We start from the raw sequence: 23,890 nt of genomic DNA on the forward strand, positions 1-23,890 counted from the left end.
GCATTCCATCTTCAATCATACCTCGAGTGAATCGCAACAATATGATATGAGATTCTCATATGACATTTAAGAGGGTGCAATTTCAAGCTTCTGAATTTTGAAAACAACTTCTTCCACCTTCAACAGACAATAATCATGAGTAAAGAGGCATACAAAGAATCAACAGCAAGTTCACCATTTTGAAGGCATCAAATTACCCGTGCAGTTTGTTTCTGCACTAAACAGATGGAGATTGACTAGATACAGATAGAGGTTAGTATAGGCTAAAGACAGGCTTAAAAATATAAATCATAATATTCCTAAGCACACATTCCCTGTTGGCAAGAGACCTCAACATCATCATTTGTTCCCAACCAGAAGATTAGGACAGTGACACTGACTTACAAATAAAAAGCATAACAATAATGATGATGATGATTTCAACAAAGAGAATAACATACAAACGAAATTGCCGATGTGTGCTAGGAAATCAAATGGTGAAGAAGTTCCTGCCGTTACTGCTCAATCTTCCGTCACCGATTACAACTACTGTAGAAGCTCTCGTAGCTCAACTAGCCATCCAAGAGGCTACGGAATATGGGTGTAGAAAATTGCTTCTTGACTGCAATTTCCGGCGTGTCTAAAGCTGTGGGTGGTAGGGGAATTATTAACTCTGCCCACTGTTAATACCTAATTATTAACTCTGCCCACTGTTAATAAATAAGACTAGTAAGTGATAAGTCATAAGAGTAGAACCATGTGTTAATGTGTACATTCAACGTGTACGTTGAATGAAAACTATATTTAACCATTAACTTAACCAACAGGCCTTTGACTGACAGTTTATATTTTAAAAAATCATCAAAACTGGAATTCATCATCGTAACCAATTCGATTGGTCGGTATTCTTTAAAAAAAACCTACACATTTTTCAATGAAATCGAAAAAATTGACCAAACATTAAAAAATCAACAAAACTAATCGTTTGATCGGTTAAATTTATGTAAAAAAAAAAAACCCGACTACAAATACCTTGTTGATACTAATTATTTGATCGATTAAATTTATGTAAAAAAAACCTGATTGCAAACAATTCTAATTGATATGCATTATCATCTGATAATTGGCTGAAGAAGACATTAGTGGCATCCATTGATTAGTTGACCTAGTATGACCGTTTGATAATTTCAAAGTTTCGTCGGAGTATCAATTACGCATCATCATGTAATAGTTTATGGAAGAAGACACCTGCCAAACAAAGTCTCTAAACAGGCATCGATTCTTCATCCAAATTTATCCATGCAATCTCGTGTGGCTCATGGGAATCAAATCCTAATTATGCGTTAAACAACAATATCTCATCGCTACTTGCAGGCAGCATAAAGAGCACCATAAAAATTCCAGGCGGCTTCGTCCCACATTCTTTTTATGTGCCTTAGTTGGCTACATCGCTTTCAGTTACCACTTCCAATACAAATTTCCTTTGTGTTCTTGATTCACATGATCCCTTTGATTGCATTTGCACCTTTTCCAAACACAAAAGTCTATGCAACTTTTGAGTTTATGCAGATAATTTATTTCGAATTGACAAAAAACCAAAACGTGAATAACAAGGATAAGCACGTGTATTGCAAGTTCGAAGACAATCAACACAAAACAAGCCATCTGTTTATTATACATATTTTCACCATTCTCATATCTAATGTCCTCGTCTGAACTGTACACTAGTTCTAATTCTAGACATGCCAATGATGGAAATGTAAAAACACAAAGGAATATCATATACAAAGCTGAACCTTTGAAGATGCCTATGAACATCCATTTGACTAAAAACTCGAAATCAAATGAATTTGCACAAATCATCTAATAAAAGGCGGCCTGTGCAGTTAACTTTCGCCATCTTTCCTCACACCAAGCAGCAATAAAAAAAAAACCGACCCCAGAGCGAATAGAAGTAGAGCCATTTGTAAAGCTATTAGCAAAGTATATCGAAAAGAACAGAAATCAAATTATCGGAGATTAGCTTAATAAAGCCAAAAGCTGAGAGGGGGATCAAAGAGGGAAGGACCTTTCCCCATTCCTTTGTTGTAGAAGTAATCTGGCTCTGTGGGCAAACCACGTGACCGTCTTGGATAATTGGATTTCTAGCGATGCAACTTTTTTTATGAACTTCTAAGGATGCAACTTACAATTAATATGGTGATACAAGTACCAGTGAGAATGTATAAATGTATAGAGACATTGGAGACTGAGGGATGTGTATGGCTTCATTGACATTTTCCTCCACAAACTTTTTCCCCTGTATTTTTACTACCAGGTAACGTTCAAAGTAATTTTTCCCAGCTCAAGGGAATTTATCATAGAGGCAACAGGTACCTCAAAAGGCATCAACTCCTATAGAGTGAAAGGGGGAGGGAGACCGGGAGAGGGAGATGGGACAAAGAAAAAGAGAGAGAATCCAAATCTGCAGACACTGAACAGCAAACTCAAAAACTGAGAACTTCATGCACCTGTAACCTTGGCTAAGAAGTTGAACTGTAATGAACTTCCAGGATGTTTGTTACTAATCGATTGGAGGGTCGAATATCAGTTCCTGCACAAGAACAGAATGCAGGTGTTGTCATTCACGGTAATTGATGATAACATCCAATCACTGAAAAACAAATATATTTTCGTGGCAAACCTTATCACATACGGGACAGGAATCACTTCTTTCCATCCATTCAAGAATGCAGGCAAGGTGAAAATGATGCTCACATGTCGTGGTGAGTTTGGGATTCTCGACATCATAGTCTGCTGGGAAGACGTTATCACGTTAAAAAAGTCTCAACACAAGGTCTCTGTTCCAAACATAATGCACTGAACGTTCCACTATCACCCACATAAGGAAAAAGGCTCAAGGAGAGAAATAAAGTGCAGCCGGAATAGCAAAAGTTTCAAAAAATGATTTCAAGTACAGTAAGGCAACCCGCAATTGCATGCATGAAAGAATAAGAAAAAGGGTTTTACCATCCAGACAGATAGGACAAGCATCCTCCTCTTCCACAGCAGAAACAGGTATAGCTGACTTTGAAAGCTCAATTTCTTCCTCATTCAATGATTCAATATCATAATTGATCTCGCCTTTGTTTGATTGCTTCAGATCCTCACACTTCTGAGAAGTATCTAGGTCATTACCATCAGCTGACTCCTGAAGACAATCGGAAATTGTTGTTTGCACCGATGCATCTCTCTTATCACCTGAAATTTCTTGAGCTGTAGTTCGAGCTTGAGGAGGCCCAGGAGTCGCATCAAATGGCATAGGTACCGGTGGTGGTCTGTAAGCATCAGGAATTGATGTGTCCAGATTTGTATCAACCAATAACCCTGAAGAGACTGCAGAAGGTGCAACATGGGGAGATGACAAGGGAACACGTTCCTCCAATGCCCTAGGGTACTGTAGAAATAATGAAAATTAAAAAGAAATGAATATTTTTTCGTTAATTCATTTTCCCACGAGAAGACAGCTAAAGAAATGATTACATGTCCAAGTCAAGCATTAGAGAAAAGGTGCAACATGGGGAGATGACAAGGGAACACGTTCCTCCAATGTCCTAGGGTACTGCAGAGAGATTGAAAATTAAACAAGCAACGAATATTTTTTAGTTACTTCATTTTTCCACAAGCAAACAGCTAAAGAAATGACTCCAACTCCAAGTCAAGCATTAAAGAAAAATTGTTTGAAATCCTGTTAAAAGTAAATCAATCTCTACCATTAAGTTTACTTACACTAATGCTCTGACAAATATTGCAAGCCATAAACCTAGTACCATGAGCAATTAGATGGAGAAGTAAACCACTAATACTCAGCATGAAATCTACTTCTCTACAAGGAATGGATGAATCTATCAATCTATGGAACCAGTAAAATGATTCAAATTGGTGGAGAAGTAAACTGCTAATGTGGCACGCCTTTGCTTACTTGTCAGTCAGTGCTGCAATGCTACACTTTCATGTGTATGCTTTTACTTCTCAATTCTCCTGAAGCAAAAATAAAAGAATTGATTGCCAACTATTTTTTTTCTCATGCACGAATATAGCTACAACATCTGGATTGTTTGTACGTGCATACCTTGAAAAAATCATACAAGGGCTAGAATGTGGCAAATTACAGCCACCAATTGCGCCACAGGGAGCTTATCTCATGCAAAAGGTAATCTATGCCATGTGAATAAGGAGAAAGGTATGTCGAAATTTCGAGGATACAAACAAGAAAACTATATTACAGCTCAAAAAGACGTCCCATGAAAACCTAGACAGGCTAAGCTAAGACCAAAAAAAGCAGATTTTACATAATCACCAACAAATTGATCTAATAAATAAGAGAAGATGTGAATTTTCCATGAGGTTATGTTCTACCATATTATGATGGAAAATTTTTATATAATGATTGGCTATAAGTCACAATAATAACTCGATTGTGATGCCCTAACTTAATAATCTAACAATGAAGTAAAACATTATACTCACATAATAGTATCCAGTTGGGCTGTTCAATTCAGCTCTCTTGGAAGAACAACAGCAGCAGCAGCCTCCCATTCCCTTCTACTTAAATCCAACGCCCTCAAAAATTAAAGACAGTTGATGCATCATATCCTGCAGTTCAGCAAAAGAAAGATTCACAAAACAAAAGACAGTCCCATGGTGTGAGAGCATATGTATACAGTCAACAGCTCAATAATAAGGGATATACAGGAAACTGATCGTCCACTGGCAACACAGCTCTTTGGTTGACCTAACTGTTACAGTCAACATAACCATACAATAAGCTCCTAGTTCAAACAGCAATCAGCGAAACCCTAACAAAAATCACAGCTCCCAATCCATAACCAGCAGCCAAACTCAACAGAACAGTACCATCAATACCAGCGGAAGATCAATAAAAGTACCAAAAGAACAATTAAAAAAAAATAAAATTCAAATCAATCAAAGCCAAAGATATTCAACCAAACAAACAATCGAGTCAATAGAATCAAAACATTGAAGAAACCAGAAAAGCCAGTGATCAAAAGTACAGTACCTTCAGGACTCTTGAATCTGTTTGGCGACGTCGCGATCGTTGTGGATTCGATTTGGGATTACTGGAGAGGGAATTTAGGGAAAGATAAAAAAGAAGAAGAAGAGAATTTTGCAGTGAAAGAGACGGAGTAGTGTTGTGTTTCGTGTGACAGTGGGAGGAGAACCTATTTCACCGCCTAGAATTATCAATTATTGTAATATTTTTTATTAAATTTATATTGTGGAAATTAATTTTGCTTCCACGCGCCCTGAGATCATGTGTGATGAGTTTGCTGATGTGGACTAATGGATGATACTCTTGTGCCACGTGGCTTTTGGGCTTCTCATCATGATTGGGCCCTTCACCTAAAGCTGTTAGTTTCTTTGCTGCAAGGATCTTCCTAGGCCCAAGCTGAACCTTGGAAGCCCGCATCTGATCAATCTTTGGGCATAGATCCTGCTTAAGACACTATCCACTTTGGGTCTAACCCTCACATATTTATTTCTTAGCAAAGTCCTGCCTCCCTCACTACTAGAGCCCATGACTTCTTAGTGGTAAGTTGGTACTAAGAGTTCATGAATTCTAACAGTGAGGGAGGCCAGATCCAGACCTAAAGCATACAATACCTTTAAGCAGGATCCATGCCCAAAGATTGGTCAGGGGCGGACTTTCAAGATTCAGTGCTTGGGTTTAGGAAAATCCTTGCACCACAATATCTAAGCAATGACTCATGCGCGGGGGAATAGTAAGAATTGTATCAATATCGATTAGGTGTAAGTTATTGATGATTTATAGTAAGTAAAATCACTCTCTCTCAATCAAAATGACTCTTTTAATGACATGCGAGTGACTATCATAATTTTTTTATGGCAACTACATATGGGGCCTTCTGGGATTTGGGGGCCTTGGCCGCGGCCTAGGTCATCCCATCCAAGCCGCCACGATCAATTGAATTGAAAAAAAAAAAAAAAAAACACCTATGAAATTTTGAAGTGTAATTCAACTACACTTGCAAAACCTATATGAGGTATCCAACAACTGAAAAGTTCATAATTTTCCTTTCACTTTCTTGCAACTTATTAGGTCCCAAACATACCAAGTTGAAATCAAGCAACAGCATAGAATCAAAATCAAAGACGCATGCACATCAAAACATAAATTTTACTATCTTTATTCACGGACTTGCATAAAGACCCTCATTTACATACAGAAACTGAAGCCCGTTAGAGATGATTGAAATCTTAGAAAATTGGCAAGGGCTAAGGGGAGGCACCCGCCAAGGACGTGAAAGGTAATGGGCCTCACATTGATTGGGCCAAGTTTGGCTTAAGCCCAAAATTTCAAAGCTTTAAGCTCATATTTCCACCATTTGGTGAGAACACTATTTTTTATTTTTTTTTTGAGAAGTTAGAGAACACTAATTTTTGTTTCAATGACATTAATTTTTATCAATTTCAACGATTTATATACTATAATTTTGTATTTCTGGTGCACTTTTATTAAAGAAGGGCTTTTAATTGGATCCACTACTATATATATATATATATAGTACTAATTTTAACACATGTTTTATACTTCTATTGTTTTGGGAAAAAAAAGGAATATATAGTATAATAGTAGAAAATTGTTATGTGACAATGATTTCTCTTAAAAAATGGTGGTTCATGATTCAACTTGCTTTGTATGATCAATCTATTATGATTTTATTGGTTGATATTGGGCTTTTTTTTGTCAAACCCTATGAACTCGAAAGGTTTTTAGTTCGATTTTCATTTGTAGTAATATTCTCTTGGTCAGGTATTGGGGTTTGGCCCCGCTTACCATGTCGTCGGGTGATAAATTTTCTGTGCATGCAAATTTATACCCATATCGGATGTCCAAATTAAGGGTGCATGAAAACGATCAGTTTTTGACATAAATTTAACTAATTAGTCGATCGATCATTATCGATTTTTTCGTTTTTTTATCGGTTATTTAAAGAAATATGTTTTTTTTGACCGAAAATCTATCGTTCAATTCGGTTTTCTGGATAAATTTTTATAATCCCAATCCAAATGGTATAAATTGTAGAGTATTGTTGTCGGTTTTTTTTTTTAAAAAAAAATCCATAAAGGAGATGTCAACACATATTAGGTTGTCAAGTAACTTAACATTTAATTTGATAACACAACCCAAAAATCGTAGACCAAACACGAGGATCATATTTTTGATGTTGACTATATGATCTTTCTTTCTTCTTTGTTCATTTTCTTTAATGGGTTGTCTAATCTACTATCAAAAGTCATTAAATTCATTTATAATAATGTCAAATTTAGTGCATGGAAAGGTTTGGTTCGACGGATGTTATTAGTTATATATCTACATATATATAATGATCTAAAATCATTAATATATAGCAATATACATATATGATTATGATTGAAGTTCTAACTAAAAATCATTAATAGCAATATACATATATACAAACTTTAAACTTTTGCAAATACATATAAAAAAGAAAATTCCATGAATCCTTTCTTTGATTTTTTTCTTCAATTTCTTTTAAACCTTTTTAGTTCAGTATTTAATGGTGGGTGATTTTAATCAGTACAAACTAGGAATGTTAAAAAATACCATAGAAATCGAATTGATCGTCAAACCGATTGATGGGTCAGTTATTTAAAAAAATTACGTATAACTGATCAAAATAACCGAACGCCGATCGATTGGTCAGTTAAATCAATGTCAAAAAACCGAAAAAGAAAATCGATCGTAACAGACCATTTACACTCCTAATACACACAATTAATTAATTTAACCACCAATAATATTATTTATTAAAAGGTTCTCGAAAACATTAATTCTTTTTTTTTTTTTTTATAAGAAGAAGAAGGAGAAAAAAAATAAAAAACACACAGCGACGTCTGAGATGTTTTAGTTTAATTGTCATTAATTAACACAGCGACGTCTTATCAAAACATTTACAACCTCCAACTGCATTGTACACGTGTCACACACCCACAGGGTTGTATGATAACCTAAGCAGGTTTGCCGCCACAAACGCATGAACAAATACTATTCCAACAAAATCTTAACCTCCACAACCGTACACGTGTCAACCATCAACCGCTCAATCAGCAGGACAATAACACCTAAAATATCTTTACCTTCAATACGTACCCCAATTCTCACATGCGGGATCCGGTGAATTTCTTGAAGTGCGGGATACAATTTTTCACCTTTGATTACTGACATTGCACAGGTGTACCTTAATGTGGGTCAGAGCCACTTGATATGATGAACGGCTGAAAACCTATCCCGCACTTTTAAAACACTATGGGATTCTGCATGTGAGAAACACACAATATATGTATGCCTAGCTGGTAGCCACTATAAATACGATATGTATTACCATCAAGCTTCTGAAAACACAAAATCTCTTCTTCTACTTCAATAGATTCTGAGTTTTTGTGTCAAAATGGTTTGTTTTTGTTTCTTGGTGGATCAGAAGAGGAAGATAAGGAGCAGCAAACCGGTGGCCGGGACGTGTTCGAGGTGTGGCCGGAGCGCAAGAGTGGCGGATATGAAGACGGCGACTAGGTTTTGTTATGTTCCATTTTATTGGAGGTCTTGGAGGGCGATTATTTGTAGCTTCTGTGGTGCTGTTCTTAAGTCTTATGCATAGATTCTGGAGTTCCTCCATGTACCAATAACTCTGGGTTTGTTCTGTTAGGTAAGTTTGATTGTTTGTTTATACATGCAAAGAAAAGTCTTTAACAGAGTTACAGTATTTTTTGTACATTTATATGTTGTGTGCATGGAGAGTCAAACATGAACCACTCAAAAGTGCTGGGGATTGTCAAGATTTATATATTATCTAACGTTAGATTGACATAACTCATTCGAATGACATTTAAGTAAAGGTTAAGCACATCTCACATAATAAATACATTCTTTGCACCTAAGTACTACAGAGATGGTCCATCAGAACAAATTCGAGGGGGTCGTAACCCATAACAGACATTATTTGTTGATGTGTTTGGGCTTGGATGTCTAACAAATGAAACAAGCTAGTTTACAAAAATAATATTAGTATACATCAAATATAAATAATAGGCATATTTTGATATTCAACTTTAACTAGCTATGGTAAAGATCACATGTTCCAATTCCCTCAAGCTAATAATAAATTTAAAAAAAAAAAAACCTAACTTATAAAAAAATAATTGATCATGGATCCATACGACGTACAAAGTTGTCCACAAGATTGATTATGGTACTTCTCGAAGGATACTCAAAATCTTCCAATATTGAATTCCACCTAACCCTAATAAATATGTACCACTTGACCATGAAAATAATAGCCCAGAGTTCCAGTCAAATGTGGGAGGCATCGAAATTTTCCTGACACACCTAATTAATGTATATTGTAAGAGGACAAGGTCATGATGAAACAAATTCATGGAAACCCAACCAGAATTCGATGTACCAAATTAGCCTAACTAGGTTCTCTTAGCCAACTTAATACAAACCTATTTAGTAACTAATGTTGTCAATAGCTAGCTTGCCTGATCAATTTGCGTAAAAAAATTAAGGCTTCTAAGCCATGCATGCACCAAGAAAATTTGAAGCAAACCCATTAGTTATAGGCACTAATATAATTAGTTGAGCAACCTAGTTGTGGTAACTAATTAATTAATTAAGAATGGTTTGTAACTCATCATCATCCGATCTTTTATCCCAAAAATTTGTGGTAAGCTACGTACAAGAGTCTATGAGAAAATCAATAAGAATCCACTACTTGTATTTGTTTTCGTCATTCATTTCTATTTAGGATCTTACTTTCATTAATTAGTTATTATTCAATTCATATATTTTTCTTACTACTTCAAACCATGTATTTTTATATGTTCTTATTCGTTTCTTACTCTCTCATATAAAAATTCTTTCGATTCTCCTCATTTTCGTATTGTTATTTCTATGTTGTACATGCTCATACCATTTTAACGGGTTTCTCGTATCTTATCTCCAATTGTTGCTACTCCTACATTAAATCTAATTTATTAACTTATCTTCTCTCGTGTGCCCATGCACCCAATGAAACATTCACATTTATGCTTCATGCATTTTTTGAATCTGTGATCTCTTAATAACCTAATACTCAGAACCATACATCATCACGGGTTGTATAGTCAACCTAAAGGATTTTTCCTTCAACCTTAAAATAATTCTTTGGTTGCATAAAACCTCATGTGCACTCCTCCACTTCATCCATAAGTTTTTAATCTTAGTATTTTCACTAATGTCTCCATCTTGGAGAATCGAGTTGATATATTTAAAAACCTTACTTTTTGTTACTTATCTCCTATGTGATTCAATCGGTTGTTCGTTCCATTGTCTATTTTTACCAAACTTACATTTCACATATTACGTTTTAGTTATACTTAATTAAATCGTTTAGACTCTAATGCATGCCTCCACGTACATTTCGAGTTTTGAGTTAACTCGCAATATTGTCTCATCCACTAATATTATATCATCTGTAAACAACATACACCAAAGTACCTCACTTTGGATATTTTGTGTGTTCATCAATCACTATAACAAATATGAATGAGTTTAGTGTCAACCCTTGGTGCAAACCTATTGTGACGGGGAACTCACATGTAATTCCTCCATTAGTCCTAACACTAACTACGACTTCTCCTTGATCATAATAATATAACTAATCGAAACTATCTCTTCTCTAAAATCTACCACATGACTTCGCAAAGCACTCTATCATATGTTTTCTCCAAATTTATCAACAATAAATGATTCTGTTTTTTCTTCTGTCTATTAACTGTGGACCATCCTGACATAAAATTAAATTGATTTTTGAAACTATAAATGTAGATATCAATCTCAATCTCCATTCCACCTTTCTCAAAATATGTGGTTCATGAACTTGATGCACCTATAATTATTACAAAATTTATATGGACTTGTCCAAATTTGAGACCAGATGCAGACAAGGCAGAATTTAAGAAGGGTTTGTACCTAGTTAACTAAAATATGTGAACCAATAATAATGTACATAAGTATAGTCAGAAAATGTGGGCATATATATGGTTGGGATAAAGGGACTTACATTAAATATCATTGACATTAATTTAAAGGCTAAACCATATTTTATGCCCTTAAAGTTTCACGTTTTTCTTATTTCTGTCCTTCAAGTTTAAAATTTATCTTAAATGTCCTTAATATTTCAAATAGTCATTCATTTCTATCCCAAGTCAGACTCTCCGGCAATATCCTCGCCGGATTATGCAGAGGTGGCAAACTGTAGTGCACCTATGCAATACACATCACACATTTTATAGTTAAAAAAGTCAACTCAAAAAGAAATAAAACATTTTAGAATCAATAATTTTACAGCTGTAAAATTAAAAAAAAACAAAAACAAAAACAAAAACCATAACGAAGAACACAGCTTGGTCCAAGATCTGCAATCTCCCAATCTCGGTAAAACCCCAACTTCTCATCTTCTTTTGCTCACAAACACATAAATCTCTCTCCCTCAATTAGCAACCTGTCACATGGCATAGCTGCTACTACCTGGAGATCCAGACCGGACTCTTTTGTTAGGCCGACAATCTCATAGATCTCAGGAGACATGGAACTTCAGAACTTTTTGATTGGTAAAAGTCCATTAATTATAGGAGGAATCTTTTTCGGGAGGGAAAGAGGCTAATGAATCAAATGGAGTCTCTATAGAAGCAGATGATGACGAACCTGATTTTGTAGAAAAAGAAGATATGAGTATGTCCTTACCAGAGAAGATGTGCTGGTCTTGGAGGAAGAGGATGTGGCGATTTCAGGAGAGAGAGTACCGGATAGGTCGAGCCCAGTGAGATCCAGAGATGCCACGTGCCTCCTTTCTTCAACCCCTTCATCGGCAAACAAGCTTGCCTCCGTTCTTCTCTGTTCTACAACCACTCCATTCTTTTCTGTTTTTCATTTAGTGTATTTTTTAATAAAAAAATGACATGTAAATTATTTTAATAAAAATAATGACGTGGATAAGTCAACATGCACTTTCGGTTGCCAAATAAGTAATTTCCGGCTATCACTCATCGGTACAGTGATTTCGGGACATAAACAACTTACTTTTTGAAACATAGAGGGTATTTGGGGTAAATTTTAAACTTTAAGGATAGAAACGAGAAAAACATGTAACTTCAAAGGTACAAAATATGATTTAGCCTTAATTTTAAATATGACAAATGTATGGATAATAAGTATATAAGGAGACATTTTTCGTCACAATATTGGTAGATAGCTAAGTCAATTGACGTAACGAAATTCGATCCGTCCTCTTCAAAAGAGATATCCATCCACATATATATGTGTGTGTGTATATATATATATATATATATATTTATATTTATATATATATATAAATTCTTTTATGTGAACCAAAAGTGTGGATAAACTTTGTGAATTTATTTTTCAATCATAGATGCGGTGGGTCCCATAATAAATTTATGATCCCCACTTATGTTATGCTTTATTATAACCATTGGATTTTGATCCACAATGTTGATCCACACTTTTTGATCCACTTAGGAGAATTTCTATATATATATATATATATATATATAGTTTAACATCGGGTCTCTGATATATCACTTAGGATGATTCAATTTCAACCAAGAAAATACATAATAATGAATAAATAAAAGTATAAAAATATGACATTCACAAGTGAAAAGAAGCATCAGTTATGTTCAGAAAAGTTCCTTGCGATTTACCAAGGTATTTAAGAAAAGTGGAACGTTCCAACTTCCAAATAGCCCAATATTTATATGGCCTACACCTCTCTCTCAACTTCGAAAGCTATTTTTTCAAGGTAAGGGGAGGAGGACGGCGATAAGCCTCCTGTCTTTCATCCTCCTCCCCTAGCATAGACATACACTTCTCTTGTATGGATTTTTTGTTTTCTTTCTTCTTTTTTTTTTGTTGAATAAAGAATGTTTTAGGGGTTTTCACCACATCGTCTCTCATGAAGGTGAAATCTGAATCTTCTCATTCATCTATCGTGAATTCTTCACCACACCAGTTCTTCTGGTGTGTTTCAATGACACATATCTAATGCACAGTGATCGGGCTCCTAGATATGGTGGAGATCAATATTTTTTTGATGAAATTGAAGTCAATAACCTAGATCCATCCAATCCATGTATGTTGCGTCTGTTTTATGTTTATTGTTTAGTCTGTCCGTGTTCATCTCGAAATAATGTTAGTCATCGCAGTGTTTGTTTTTTTTTTTCTTTAGTCATGGTGCCTACTTTTCACTTCGATTTATAATTTTATAGACTGCTATCGCGATGTGAGGGGTAACTTTGTTATATTGGAATGAATTGTTTGGGCTTATACCCTTAAAACCGGGTTTGGTTTGGAGAATTCTTTCGACCCAAGCAAGCATTTCGTTGGGCTTGGCCCATGTTTGTAACTCATAAGCCTCAGTAGCTGGTCAATGGTCATGCATGAGTGTGTCACACTCCGAGGAGGGGTTTTAAGAAAATGACGTCACCCACGTTGCAATTTGCATGACAGATTGACAGGTCATGCAGTCAATTAGCCCATAATTACAAAACAAGACAGACATCAAATTGGGCAATCACATCCACATCACTACATAAACATTTTTATTTTATTTTTTTTCTATAGTCCAATATTTATTCAATAACATCACAATTAACCTTCTAATTTTATATTTGTTTATACAATTTGATGCATTGATGATAATGCCCCCACGATATGTTGTAAAATAGGTTCTCGCAAACAATCAAATAATAGAGTAATAATAAACACGGAACAATCAAAGCAGAGAAAGAAGAAGAAGAAACACATGATTTGCATGGTTCGGCCAGAGTGTTTATGTTCATAGAGTTTATAATTGTTTTCACTATGAGAATTCGAGTAGTACAATTCGACTAGGTTTTTCCTTTTGTATCAATTATCTAGGTATCCAAAAAATATAATTATATCTCATACTAAAACTAATCAACACTCACCAATAATACCGTACGATACCACGGGGGCTCCACCCCCGATCTCTCGCACTTCTTCCCCTTTCTTGCGGGTTCGAGGCCCGTCAGTCCCGACGGATCAAAATGTAATACTAATATTAAAAAAAACATAAATTTCTCTCTTTTTCTGTTTTCTATAAAAAGAGGACAAATAACATGATGTCATTCCCAAAGATCCTTCTTCATTTTTATTTTTTTTTGCTTTTATTTGGAGTGTTTTGGAGTTGATTTCATAGAAACAACAGAAAATTACAAGTAATTACAACTTTTACTAACTAGTAAAAATCATTTTTGAGGGTGTGACTGCTCAACTGGGAAATTTACTAACGTTGTCGGTTTTCGATGAAATTTGACCGGCTGAAACGAAACGGCATTTTGAACCGAATCAAGCCCCACCATAGTTTTGCGAAATTCCATCGTTTAGGGCCTCAAATCGATTGTTTTATGTTTTAAGACTTTAGGTATTAAGTAATTATATAATATGAGTGATTATTTAACACGATCGACATGCCACACTTTTGTCAAATACAGTACTATGTTATACACACACACCCACCCTCTTGTAATTTATTTCAAATCGCAACAACACATCTAAATAAGCAACTAATATATAGTAGAAAAGCTTGAATTGTGTTTTTCTTAAGACATTATGAAACGACAACCCATCTGGCCTGGAAGGCAAAAAAAAGCTTTGACAAAACGACAATCAAAGCGTGCGAGAGAAGACATGCAGGGAGAGATCACGTATCTCGCACTAAACAACACGTAAAGTTTGACTAATATCAATTAGTGGGAGGGATTAGTTTCTGCTAAATGAATATATCATCAAAACGCGGCGCTCACCTTTATTCACGGGGCCGAACGTAACTGGCGGTGTCTTATCCAGTATCCACTACACAAAGACAACAGTATAACTACATTATTATGGCTCGATTTGATGGAGGATTTGAAGAGTATCATATATGCTGTCTAAAATGATATGGTGACCTAAATGACCACGTGTTATGTTTTGTCTAACTTATTTTGTCATGAGGTTAGAAAATTTATGTGCACAGGCTTGATGACCCGAGTTAGGCCATGTGAGATGATATAAAGAAAAGTTTGTATGTTATCATTTTTAGGTAAAAAAAAATACATATAATGAGCACTTAAAGTCTTAAACTGACTCTTTGTTGTTTTTTTTTTATTTTTAAATAATATTAATTTAATTATTAGTTGATTTGAACATGCTTTGATGTCCCTTTCAAACATTAATTCAAAGTGTCCCGTCCATTTAAATCCCTAAAATAAAAACTCAAGAAGATTAAAAGTCTTCATAAAATCCGATCTCGTTTGTCTTCTCTAAACCGCTTCCATTGCCTTTCTTGACTCAGTGATAGTGTTTGTCAGTGTGTTTACACTGCGTTTAGTGCACTTTACACCACAACAATTTTTTACGACACATCAAATGTTTTTACAATAGAACTCACCTCACAGCACTTCCAAACAACTTAAAATATGTTGAATTGTGCAACGTAAATGTACATCACAGCACCGCACTACAGTTTTAAAAGTGATGTGCCAAACAACCTTTTACGTTCCAACTCAACTCAGAGCACTTCATAACAGTTGACAGCACTCCCAAACAACACCAATGTCACTCCACTAGAAAATTCTCCAGCTACTACTCACACATTTCACACTCAATTATCAACTGAAAAAGAAAAAGATTATTAATGTAGGAGATCTTTTCCTCCCCTGTGGATCCACACCACATCCAAAGAATTGTTCACGCCGACAACTTGTGTACCGGTTAGTCCAATCACCTATGAGGTAAGTCGGTTAACAAGCACCTCAATCTTACGAATATAATTCAGAATATCAAACGATAGACAGACAGACAGAGACGTTGAAAGTGGGTGTGCATGTGCTCCGACTTCCGAGTGCGGTGCTTCTGTGTGGAAAACATATGAGGAGGAACATGTCGACGTCAACGATAACGGTCCTGTGCTGTAGATTCTATCACTCTAACGCCGTCAGAGCCGGTGATGCTACCACTTGCTAGTTTTACTCTCCTTTTTTTTTTAATTATTGTAAAATATAGATTGCTTCACTCTCTCCAAGTATTTTGGTGAGTGCAAGGGTATTAGTGTGGTTAATCAAATTTGATTCGTTATTCACTCTACATAAAATGTTCTCAAAAAAATTTCCAATCTTGGGGAGTCCTCCATGTTGCTTTCTAATTTATTTCAAAACTATTTACTTGTGTTTCTCTACCTTATTTTCCGACACTTTTGCGGTCGATTGACAACTAAAGTCTCTTATTTTCATCCAGATCATATTTGTGCTGGTGTGTAAACGATCTGTTACGGTCGGGTTTTTTTCCTTTCGTTTTTACATGAATTGATCGACCAATCGGTTGATTATCAACAAATTTTTTTGGTTATTTCGGTATATTATCGATCGGTTCTAACTATTTTTCAAAAAATAACCACCCAATTGATCAATTTGACAGTCTGCTCGATTTTTACGATTTTTTTAACACTGATCGATTTGTGGATCACTTAAAATGACATATCCGTTGGCCTTCGTGCTCTTCTAACCTTGTTTTGGCTATGGAGATTGGAGATGGAGTTGCAACCTTGCTCTTTCAATTTCTCCATTGCAAGATGTATTTAGTTTGTAGTATTCTCATCACTTGTCGATTAAAGTTACTTCGATTACCATGTTCAAACCCATTTATGGGTGACCCAAAGGGTCAAAAGGGCCGTAAACTTGAGTTGCATTCCTTATATTTGCATTACTCTTTCTTCTATTTTGGGTAGATATATTTTTCTTTACTTATAAAAATATCTTGTATGGATTGTTCTACCGATTGTAAAAATGTGCTCTATCAATATAAATAATGAGTTCCCAAAAAAAAAAAATGATTCTCTCAACTAATAATATTCATCCTCAACTCCACCAATCGTAAATAGTTTATGTAATACATTAAGTTATAGTATATTTACAATAATTAATCAAAAATAATAATAAAATTGTTTCATTGATCCTAACATGAAACATCATATAAAGTTGTTTTTCGGACGATCTGATTTTATATTAATATCGAATGTCCAAAGAGTAAACTTGTTTATCGGCTAAAAAATAAATGTAAATACGGATTTTTTTGCCAAGAATTTCAATCCAATTCCACACAATTTGATTGGAGTTTGTTGTCTCTATATTATGTTAATTTTAAGATTTTTTTTTAAACGGGGAGGGAGATTCAAACCTTGATCATCAGGGTATTACACATCAATTTGTGTTTGTAGTGCTACACTTCAATCACTATATTGCAATAACTTGGGATTGAGGATTAATATACGACGATTCTATTTTTTGGCATGTAAATCTCCACCATATAATTATTGACAAAACCATGCAAAGAGTAACGAATTCAATGCAAACATCACAATCAAATCCACAAAATCTTACCCCATGTAATGTTACACCTAATTAATAAATCAAGTAGTAACATGACACATGCATGATAATCTCACATTTGTCAATTTCAATTCGTTACCCTAAAACTTGGAACAACTTTATAGGTATATATATTTCGAAATGTATTGTTCTAATTAGCTAATATTTGCATTACTCTTTCTTCTATTTTGGGTAGATATATTTTTGTTTACTTATAAAAATATCTTGTATGGATTGTTCTACCGATTGTAAAAATGTGCTCTATCAATATAAATAATGAGTTCGCCCAAAAAATTTTTTGATTCTCTCAACTAATAATATTCATTCTCAACTCCACCAATCGTAAATAGTTTATGTAATACATAAAGTTACAGTATATTTACAATAATTTATCAAAAATAATGATAAAATTGTTTCATTGATCCTAACATGAAACATCATATAAAGTTGTTTTTCTGACGATCCAATTTTAGATTCATATCGGATGTCCAAAGGATAAACTTGTATGGTGTCATTATCGGCTAAAAAAATAATGTAAATTTGTGAAGCGATCACTATTTACTCACGGATTTTTCTGTCAAGAATTTCAATCCAACTCCACACAATTTGATTGGAGTGTGTTGTCTCTATATTATGTTAATTTTAAGATTTTTTTTTGAAACGGGAAGGGGGATTCGAATCTTGATCATCAGGGTATTACACATCGATTTGTGTTTGTAGTGCTACACTTCAATCACTATATTGCAATAACTTGTGATTGAGGATTAGTATAGGACGATTCTATTTTTTGGCATGTAAATCTCCACCATATAATTATTGACAAAACCATGCAAAGAGTAATGAATTCCATACAAACATCAAAATCAACCTAATCCACAAAATCTTATCCCATGTGATGTTACACCTAATTAATAAATCAAGTAGTAACATGACACATGCATGATAATCTCACATTTGTCAATTTCAATTCGTTACCCTAAAACTTGGAACAACTTTATATATATATATATATATTTCGAAATGTATTGTTCTAATTAGCTAATATTTTCACATAAAGTTAGCCAAAATTACCGATTTTTTTTTATCCAGCAACAAATCAACATGCATGTTCTTTGGACAAACCACTAAGTCTAAATTCGGACTGGGCTAAACACACACAAACCCACTCGACAGACTAATTGAGCTGTGGTATAGCGTAAACCACTTAAAAGTAGCTGCGCTAACTTATAATCGAATTTGACCTTGGACGATATTCTTTATATCTTAAGTTATGAGAAATATCTAATTACGCGAAGTGTTGTCAAAATTAATAACACACTAATTTGCAATAGGATAATGCTTGAGACCTCCCAAAAAGTGATCCCTAAAAATCCCCCATTTATTGTGGAGTGTTGGATGTGAAGTGGGCCCTACATGTGTGTTTTTAATCAATGGTTATTTTAATGTCACATAGATTTAGAAAACTTTTGGAGGTTAAATTTTAGGGGTCTCTAACATTGTCCTTTGCAATAACGAAGTCCTTACCAAGGTTCCTATAGATTCTCACGTTTTATATTATTGTAATCTAATAAAAAAACAGTCGTTTCTACTTTCTTGTAACCCAAAACTTGAGAAAATTTATCTGTAATTATTAAATATTAAATATACAAAAATAAATAATAATGAAGTTTCCTACAAAAACAAACACATGGACCTTTTTGTTGCTGACCTTACACCGTCATTCACGCAGTTAACTTGTCTCCTTCCTAACTCGAAGCCGCGTTAAAGTGGGCCCCATTGATCGTTGGTCCCAGCAAAGCAGCCATTCTCTTCAAGGATTTTCTTTTAAAAAAAAAAAACATATATATAAACAAACGAGAAAAAAAATAAAAAAAAATCATGCTTCTACGGGAGTCAAAGTATCTTAAACGAAAATTTAAAACGTTTTAACTCTTAAAATAAATGTTAGATTTTTTAAAAAATTACATATTCAAAATCAACACAAAAACTCTTTCAAACAATATCCATTGTCGATGCGTTTTATTGGGTAAATATTAATTCCATTATTTTTTTAATTGAAATTTATTAATTCCATTATTTTTTTAAATGGAATTTCAAAAACAAATGAATTCAGAACTAAAACAATGAATTTTAAATTGTGTTTTAAAAAATAATAGAATCTATATTAAAACAATAAATTTTGGATAATGAATTTTGAGATAAAAGAATGGAAATAAAACTATTTCATTGATTAAATTAATAGAATAAACCTGTTGGATTCCCATGAGCTACGAAACTGATGGGCTGCATGTCATTTTCAGACAAATAATCGATTACAGGTTGAACAATATCATGTGTTTACAAAATAGTTACATATCCATACCCTAATTCTGATTGGATTTTAGACGTACTTAATTGACTACATCCGGATTAGTTTAAATTCAAACAAGTAAATCGAACAATAAATTTATATGGGTTAGGGTCCGAACATGATTTATGTGTTTGAATTTTGACTCGATTTTAAATCGGATAAAAATTTTATGTTTGGATCCACATTTCAGACATATAACTTATGTTCGAACTTGATTTAATCTGGATCGAACAAATTCAGTAATTCGGACCACACAGAGTTTTGACACCCTAACAAACATGTCACTATACATAATATTGAAACAGAAAATAAAAAATAAAAAATAAAAAAACAAAAGTAGAGAACGAGAGTCAGAGACAGAGGAGGGTCTCTCATGGCGTTTCATGTTATTATATATTTATATTCCACACATAGTACCGTCAAAATCATACCCCAGCATCTTTCCTTCTGTTAACAGCCTGGGGTCTGGGGGTTCAAGAGTTAAAGCTATATTGAAGAGATCTTGAAGGGAAGTTTCATTGTATAATTTTTCTTATTCTTTGTGGGGTCCTCTTTCTCTTCCACTGGTAAATGACAGCCTAATCAACAGCCTGGAAAGGGTTGTTGTGTTGTAGCTGCACTAAAAAGCAGTGCTTGATGGGTTTTCATGGCTGCATTCACTATTTCTCAACTGGGTTTTGATCTTTGAGCATTCAATCAATACCCATCTTGCTATCTACCCGGATTTTGTACCCGTCTTCCGCTTCTCTTCTTGAGGTAAAGTAACTGAAAAATTTGTGTAGATTGAGAAATTTTTTGTCTTTCTAGGTGTTGCCTTACACATTCTTTGATTATAGTGATTAGTTTGTTGGTTTGAATGGAGTTTAGTTCGATTGGCATTGTTTAGACAGATCTGGTAGTTCTGGGATATCGGGTTCTGTGGAGTTGTGATTTGGGAACTCTTTCTTTTTATAGCAGTTGGGTCTTTTGAGGGCTTGTTAATAGTGAATTTGGGGTATTTTGTGGATCTTGGTGCATTGGGGATTGGTTACTGCAGCAGTGTGGTTGTTTTAGTTGGCTAAGTTAGGAATTGGACATCCTTTTGATTTGTGGGGCTCTTCAGCATTTTCATCTCTGCAAATGGTGAAGATGAAGATTGAGAAGTGGGTACCTTTTGTTCTTGGTTGTCTGTTGCTTGAGTTTCTTTGTCACAAATCATCTGCTTCATTTACTCCTATTGATAATTACTTGATCGCATGTGGTTCTTCCAAAAATGTCACCTTGGAAGGCAGAACCTTCGTTCCCGATTCGGGGCTCTTGAAGAGTGGGAACTCCATTGCTGCAAGTTCCAATTCTAGTGCCCCATCTCCAATATACCAATCTGCTCGAATTTTCTCTAGCATAGCCTCTTACAAATTTAAAATTGAACAAGAAGGCCGGCATTGGGTCCGCCTTTATTTCTATCCTCTTCCCAGTTCAAGCCAAAAGTTGGCATCAGCCTCAATAACTGTAGTCACAGATGATGTAGTGCTCTTGAACAACTTCACTTTCAAGAATTACAATGGTTCTTATATGTTCAAGGAGTATGCAATCAATGTGACTTCTGATTCTTTGACGCTTACTTTCATTCCTTTGAACAATTCAGTAACATTTGTTAATGCCATAGAAGTTGTCTCCATTCCGAACGAGGTCTTCCCTGATCAGGCATTGGCTCTACATCCTTCTATCCCATTTAGTGGTCTTTCCGAAATTGCCTTTGAAACTATTTACCGGCTAAACGTGGGGGGTCCATTGATTACAGCCCAAAATGATACTCTGGGAAGAATATGGGAAAATGATGTGAAATACCTCCATGTCAACAGCTCTGCTTTGATTGTTTCAGTTAATCCTTCATCCATAAATTATCCCCCATCAGTCACACCTGAAACGGCACCCAATATGGTTTATGCCACCGCTGAAACAATGGGAGCAGAAGCTAATGTAGCCAATCCGAACTTCAACATAACATGGGTGTTTTCTGTCAATCCAAACTTCAGGTATTTTGTTCGGGTACATCTATGTGATATTTTGAGCAGGTCAATGAACACTCTGGTCTTCAATCTCTACATTAATGATGATATTGCTCTTGAGAGTCTTGACCTCTCATCCTTGACGGGCAACCTGAATGTACCCTATTACAGGGATTTCATTTCCAATTCCTCAGAAGATTCAGGTACTCTGACAGTTAGTGTTGGTCCAGATACCATGGCAGATATTACGAATGCAACTATGAATGGCCTGGAGGTCATGAAGATGAGCAATGAAGCTAGAAGCTTGGATGGGGTTTCTTCTGTTGAGAGTTTCCTTCCTAAATCACACTCAAAGAAGAAAAACATTGGAATAATAGTTGGTGCCGTCATCGGAGCTGCAGCTGCTGTCGCCTTAGTTGGTTTATACTGCTGTTATTTGATGGCGCGTAGGTCAAAGACTCCTCAGCAAGGGCATTCATGGCTGCCTCTGCCCTTATATGGAAACTCTCAGACCATGACAACGACAAAAATGTCCACAACTTCTCAAAAGAGTGGAACAGCAAGTTGCATTTCATTAGGTTCATCTAATCTTGGCCGCATCTTCACATTCCAAGAAATTATTGATGCAACCAACAAATTTGATGAAAGTTTGCTTCTTGGAGTTGGTGGTTTTGGAAGGGTCTACAAGGGAACACTAGAAGATGGCACTAAGGTGGCAGTCAAGAGAGGAAACCCAAGATCTGAACAAGGCCTTGCAGAATTCAGAACGGAGATTGAGATGTTATCCAAGCTCCGCCATCGGCACCTTGTCTCTCTTATTGGCTACTGTGATGAACGGTCAGAAATGGTCCTTGTTTATGAATACATGGCTAACGGACCCCTCAGAAGCCATCTGTATGGAATGGATCTACCACCTCTGTCATGGAAGCAAAGACTTGAAATATGCATTGGTGCAGCAAGGGGGCTCCATTATCTGCACACTGGTGCTGCTCAAAGTATCATCCACCGAGATGTCAAGACAACAAACATTCTGTTGGATGACAATTTTGTTGCTAAGGTCGCTGATTTTGGCCTCTCCAAGACAGGTCCAGCTCTTGATCAGACCCATGTGAGTACTGCTGTCAAGGGTAGCTTCGGTTACCTCGATCCTGAGTACTTCAGAAGGCAACAGCTCACGGAGAAATCAGACATGTATTCATTTGGCGTTGTTCTAATGGAAGTTCTATGCACAAGACCAGCTTTAAACCCTGTTCTTCCAAGGGAGCAAGTTAACATAGCCGAGTGGGCAATGATCTGGCAGAAGAAGGGCATGTTGGATCAAATTATGGACTCCAATCTGGTGGGGAAGGTGAATCCAGCTTCCCTCAAAAAGTTTGGAGAGACAGCTGAGAAGTGCCTTGCTGAGTATGGAGTTGACAGGCCATCAATGGGTGATGTCTTGTGGAATCTTGAATATGCTCTCCAGCTTGAAGAGACTTCATCTGCACTTACGGACCCTGAAGATAATAGCACAAACCATATACCTGATATTCCGTTGGCACCACTTGAGCCATTTGATAACAGTGTAAGTATAATTGACGTGAGAAACTCTGGCACAGATGATGATGCTGCCACTAGCGCTGTATTTTCTCAGCTAGTCAATCCTCGAGGAAGATGAGAAGCAATCATATATCCCTGCTATTCATTGTCTCTACCAATGGATATCCTGAACAGTTTGGCATCCTGGACTGGCGAGTGGGTGGAATTATCCAGAATGATTGAGGTTATGTCTTACTTTTCTGGATCTTTTGCCTCAAATCTCATTCATAGTATATTTATTTTGTAATATAGTCAACTGATGGGTGCCAATGTATCCATCAGATATGTGTGTAAGATTTCATAAGGATTTCATTAACTTCATCTGGGTTTTCGTAGCCCTTGTTAAGTTTTATACCTTCATGAGCTACGGAATTATTTATATAAATGAATTTTTTGTTCAATGGAATGAGTATAGGATGTGGGAAAGTTGGTAAACTTGCTTGCCCTTTTTCTTATTTGT

At 35.4% G+C, this 23,890-nt stretch overlaps 3 protein-coding genes across 3 annotated transcripts; 2 read left to right on the forward strand and 1 right to left on the reverse strand.

The window, feature by feature from the left end:
• Positions 1-2,069: 2,069 nt before the first annotated feature.
• On the reverse strand, positions 2,070-5,202 carry LOC119985006 (probable E3 ubiquitin-protein ligase RHB1A). The gene is made up of 5 exons (XM_038829152.1): positions 5,039-5,202; positions 4,489-4,614; positions 2,989-3,415; positions 2,663-2,772; positions 2,070-2,572 (listed from the first exon to the last, which is right to left on the reverse strand). Exons 2-5 carry the CDS (start codon positions 4,555-4,557, stop codon positions 2,543-2,545), a joined length of 636 nt encoding a protein of 211 aa, XP_038685080.1. The 5' UTR covers positions 4,558-4,614; positions 5,039-5,202; the 3' UTR covers positions 2,070-2,542.
• Positions 5,203-8,396: 3,194 nt separating this feature from the next.
• LOC119986305 lies at positions 8,397-8,775 on the forward strand. Its single transcript, XM_038830883.1, has one exon. The coding sequence runs from the start codon at positions 8,475-8,477 to the stop codon at positions 8,679-8,681; it is 207 nt and encodes a 68-aa protein (XP_038686811.1). The 5' UTR covers positions 8,397-8,474; the 3' UTR covers positions 8,682-8,775.
• An 11,498-nt stretch (positions 8,776-20,273) lies between these two features.
• On the forward strand, positions 20,274-23,836 carry LOC119986290 (receptor-like protein kinase THESEUS 1). The gene has a single exon (XM_038830868.1). It carries the CDS (start codon positions 20,984-20,986, stop codon positions 23,507-23,509), a length of 2,526 nt encoding a protein of 841 aa, XP_038686796.1. The 5' UTR covers positions 20,274-20,983; the 3' UTR covers positions 23,510-23,836.
• Positions 23,837-23,890: the final 54 nt, after the last annotated feature.

Source organism: Tripterygium wilfordii, chromosome 19, assembly GCF_013401445.1.
Source record: "Tripterygium wilfordii isolate XIE 37 chromosome 19, ASM1340144v1, whole genome shotgun sequence".
NCBI lineage: Eukaryota > Viridiplantae > Streptophyta > Magnoliopsida > Celastrales > Celastraceae > Tripterygium > Tripterygium wilfordii.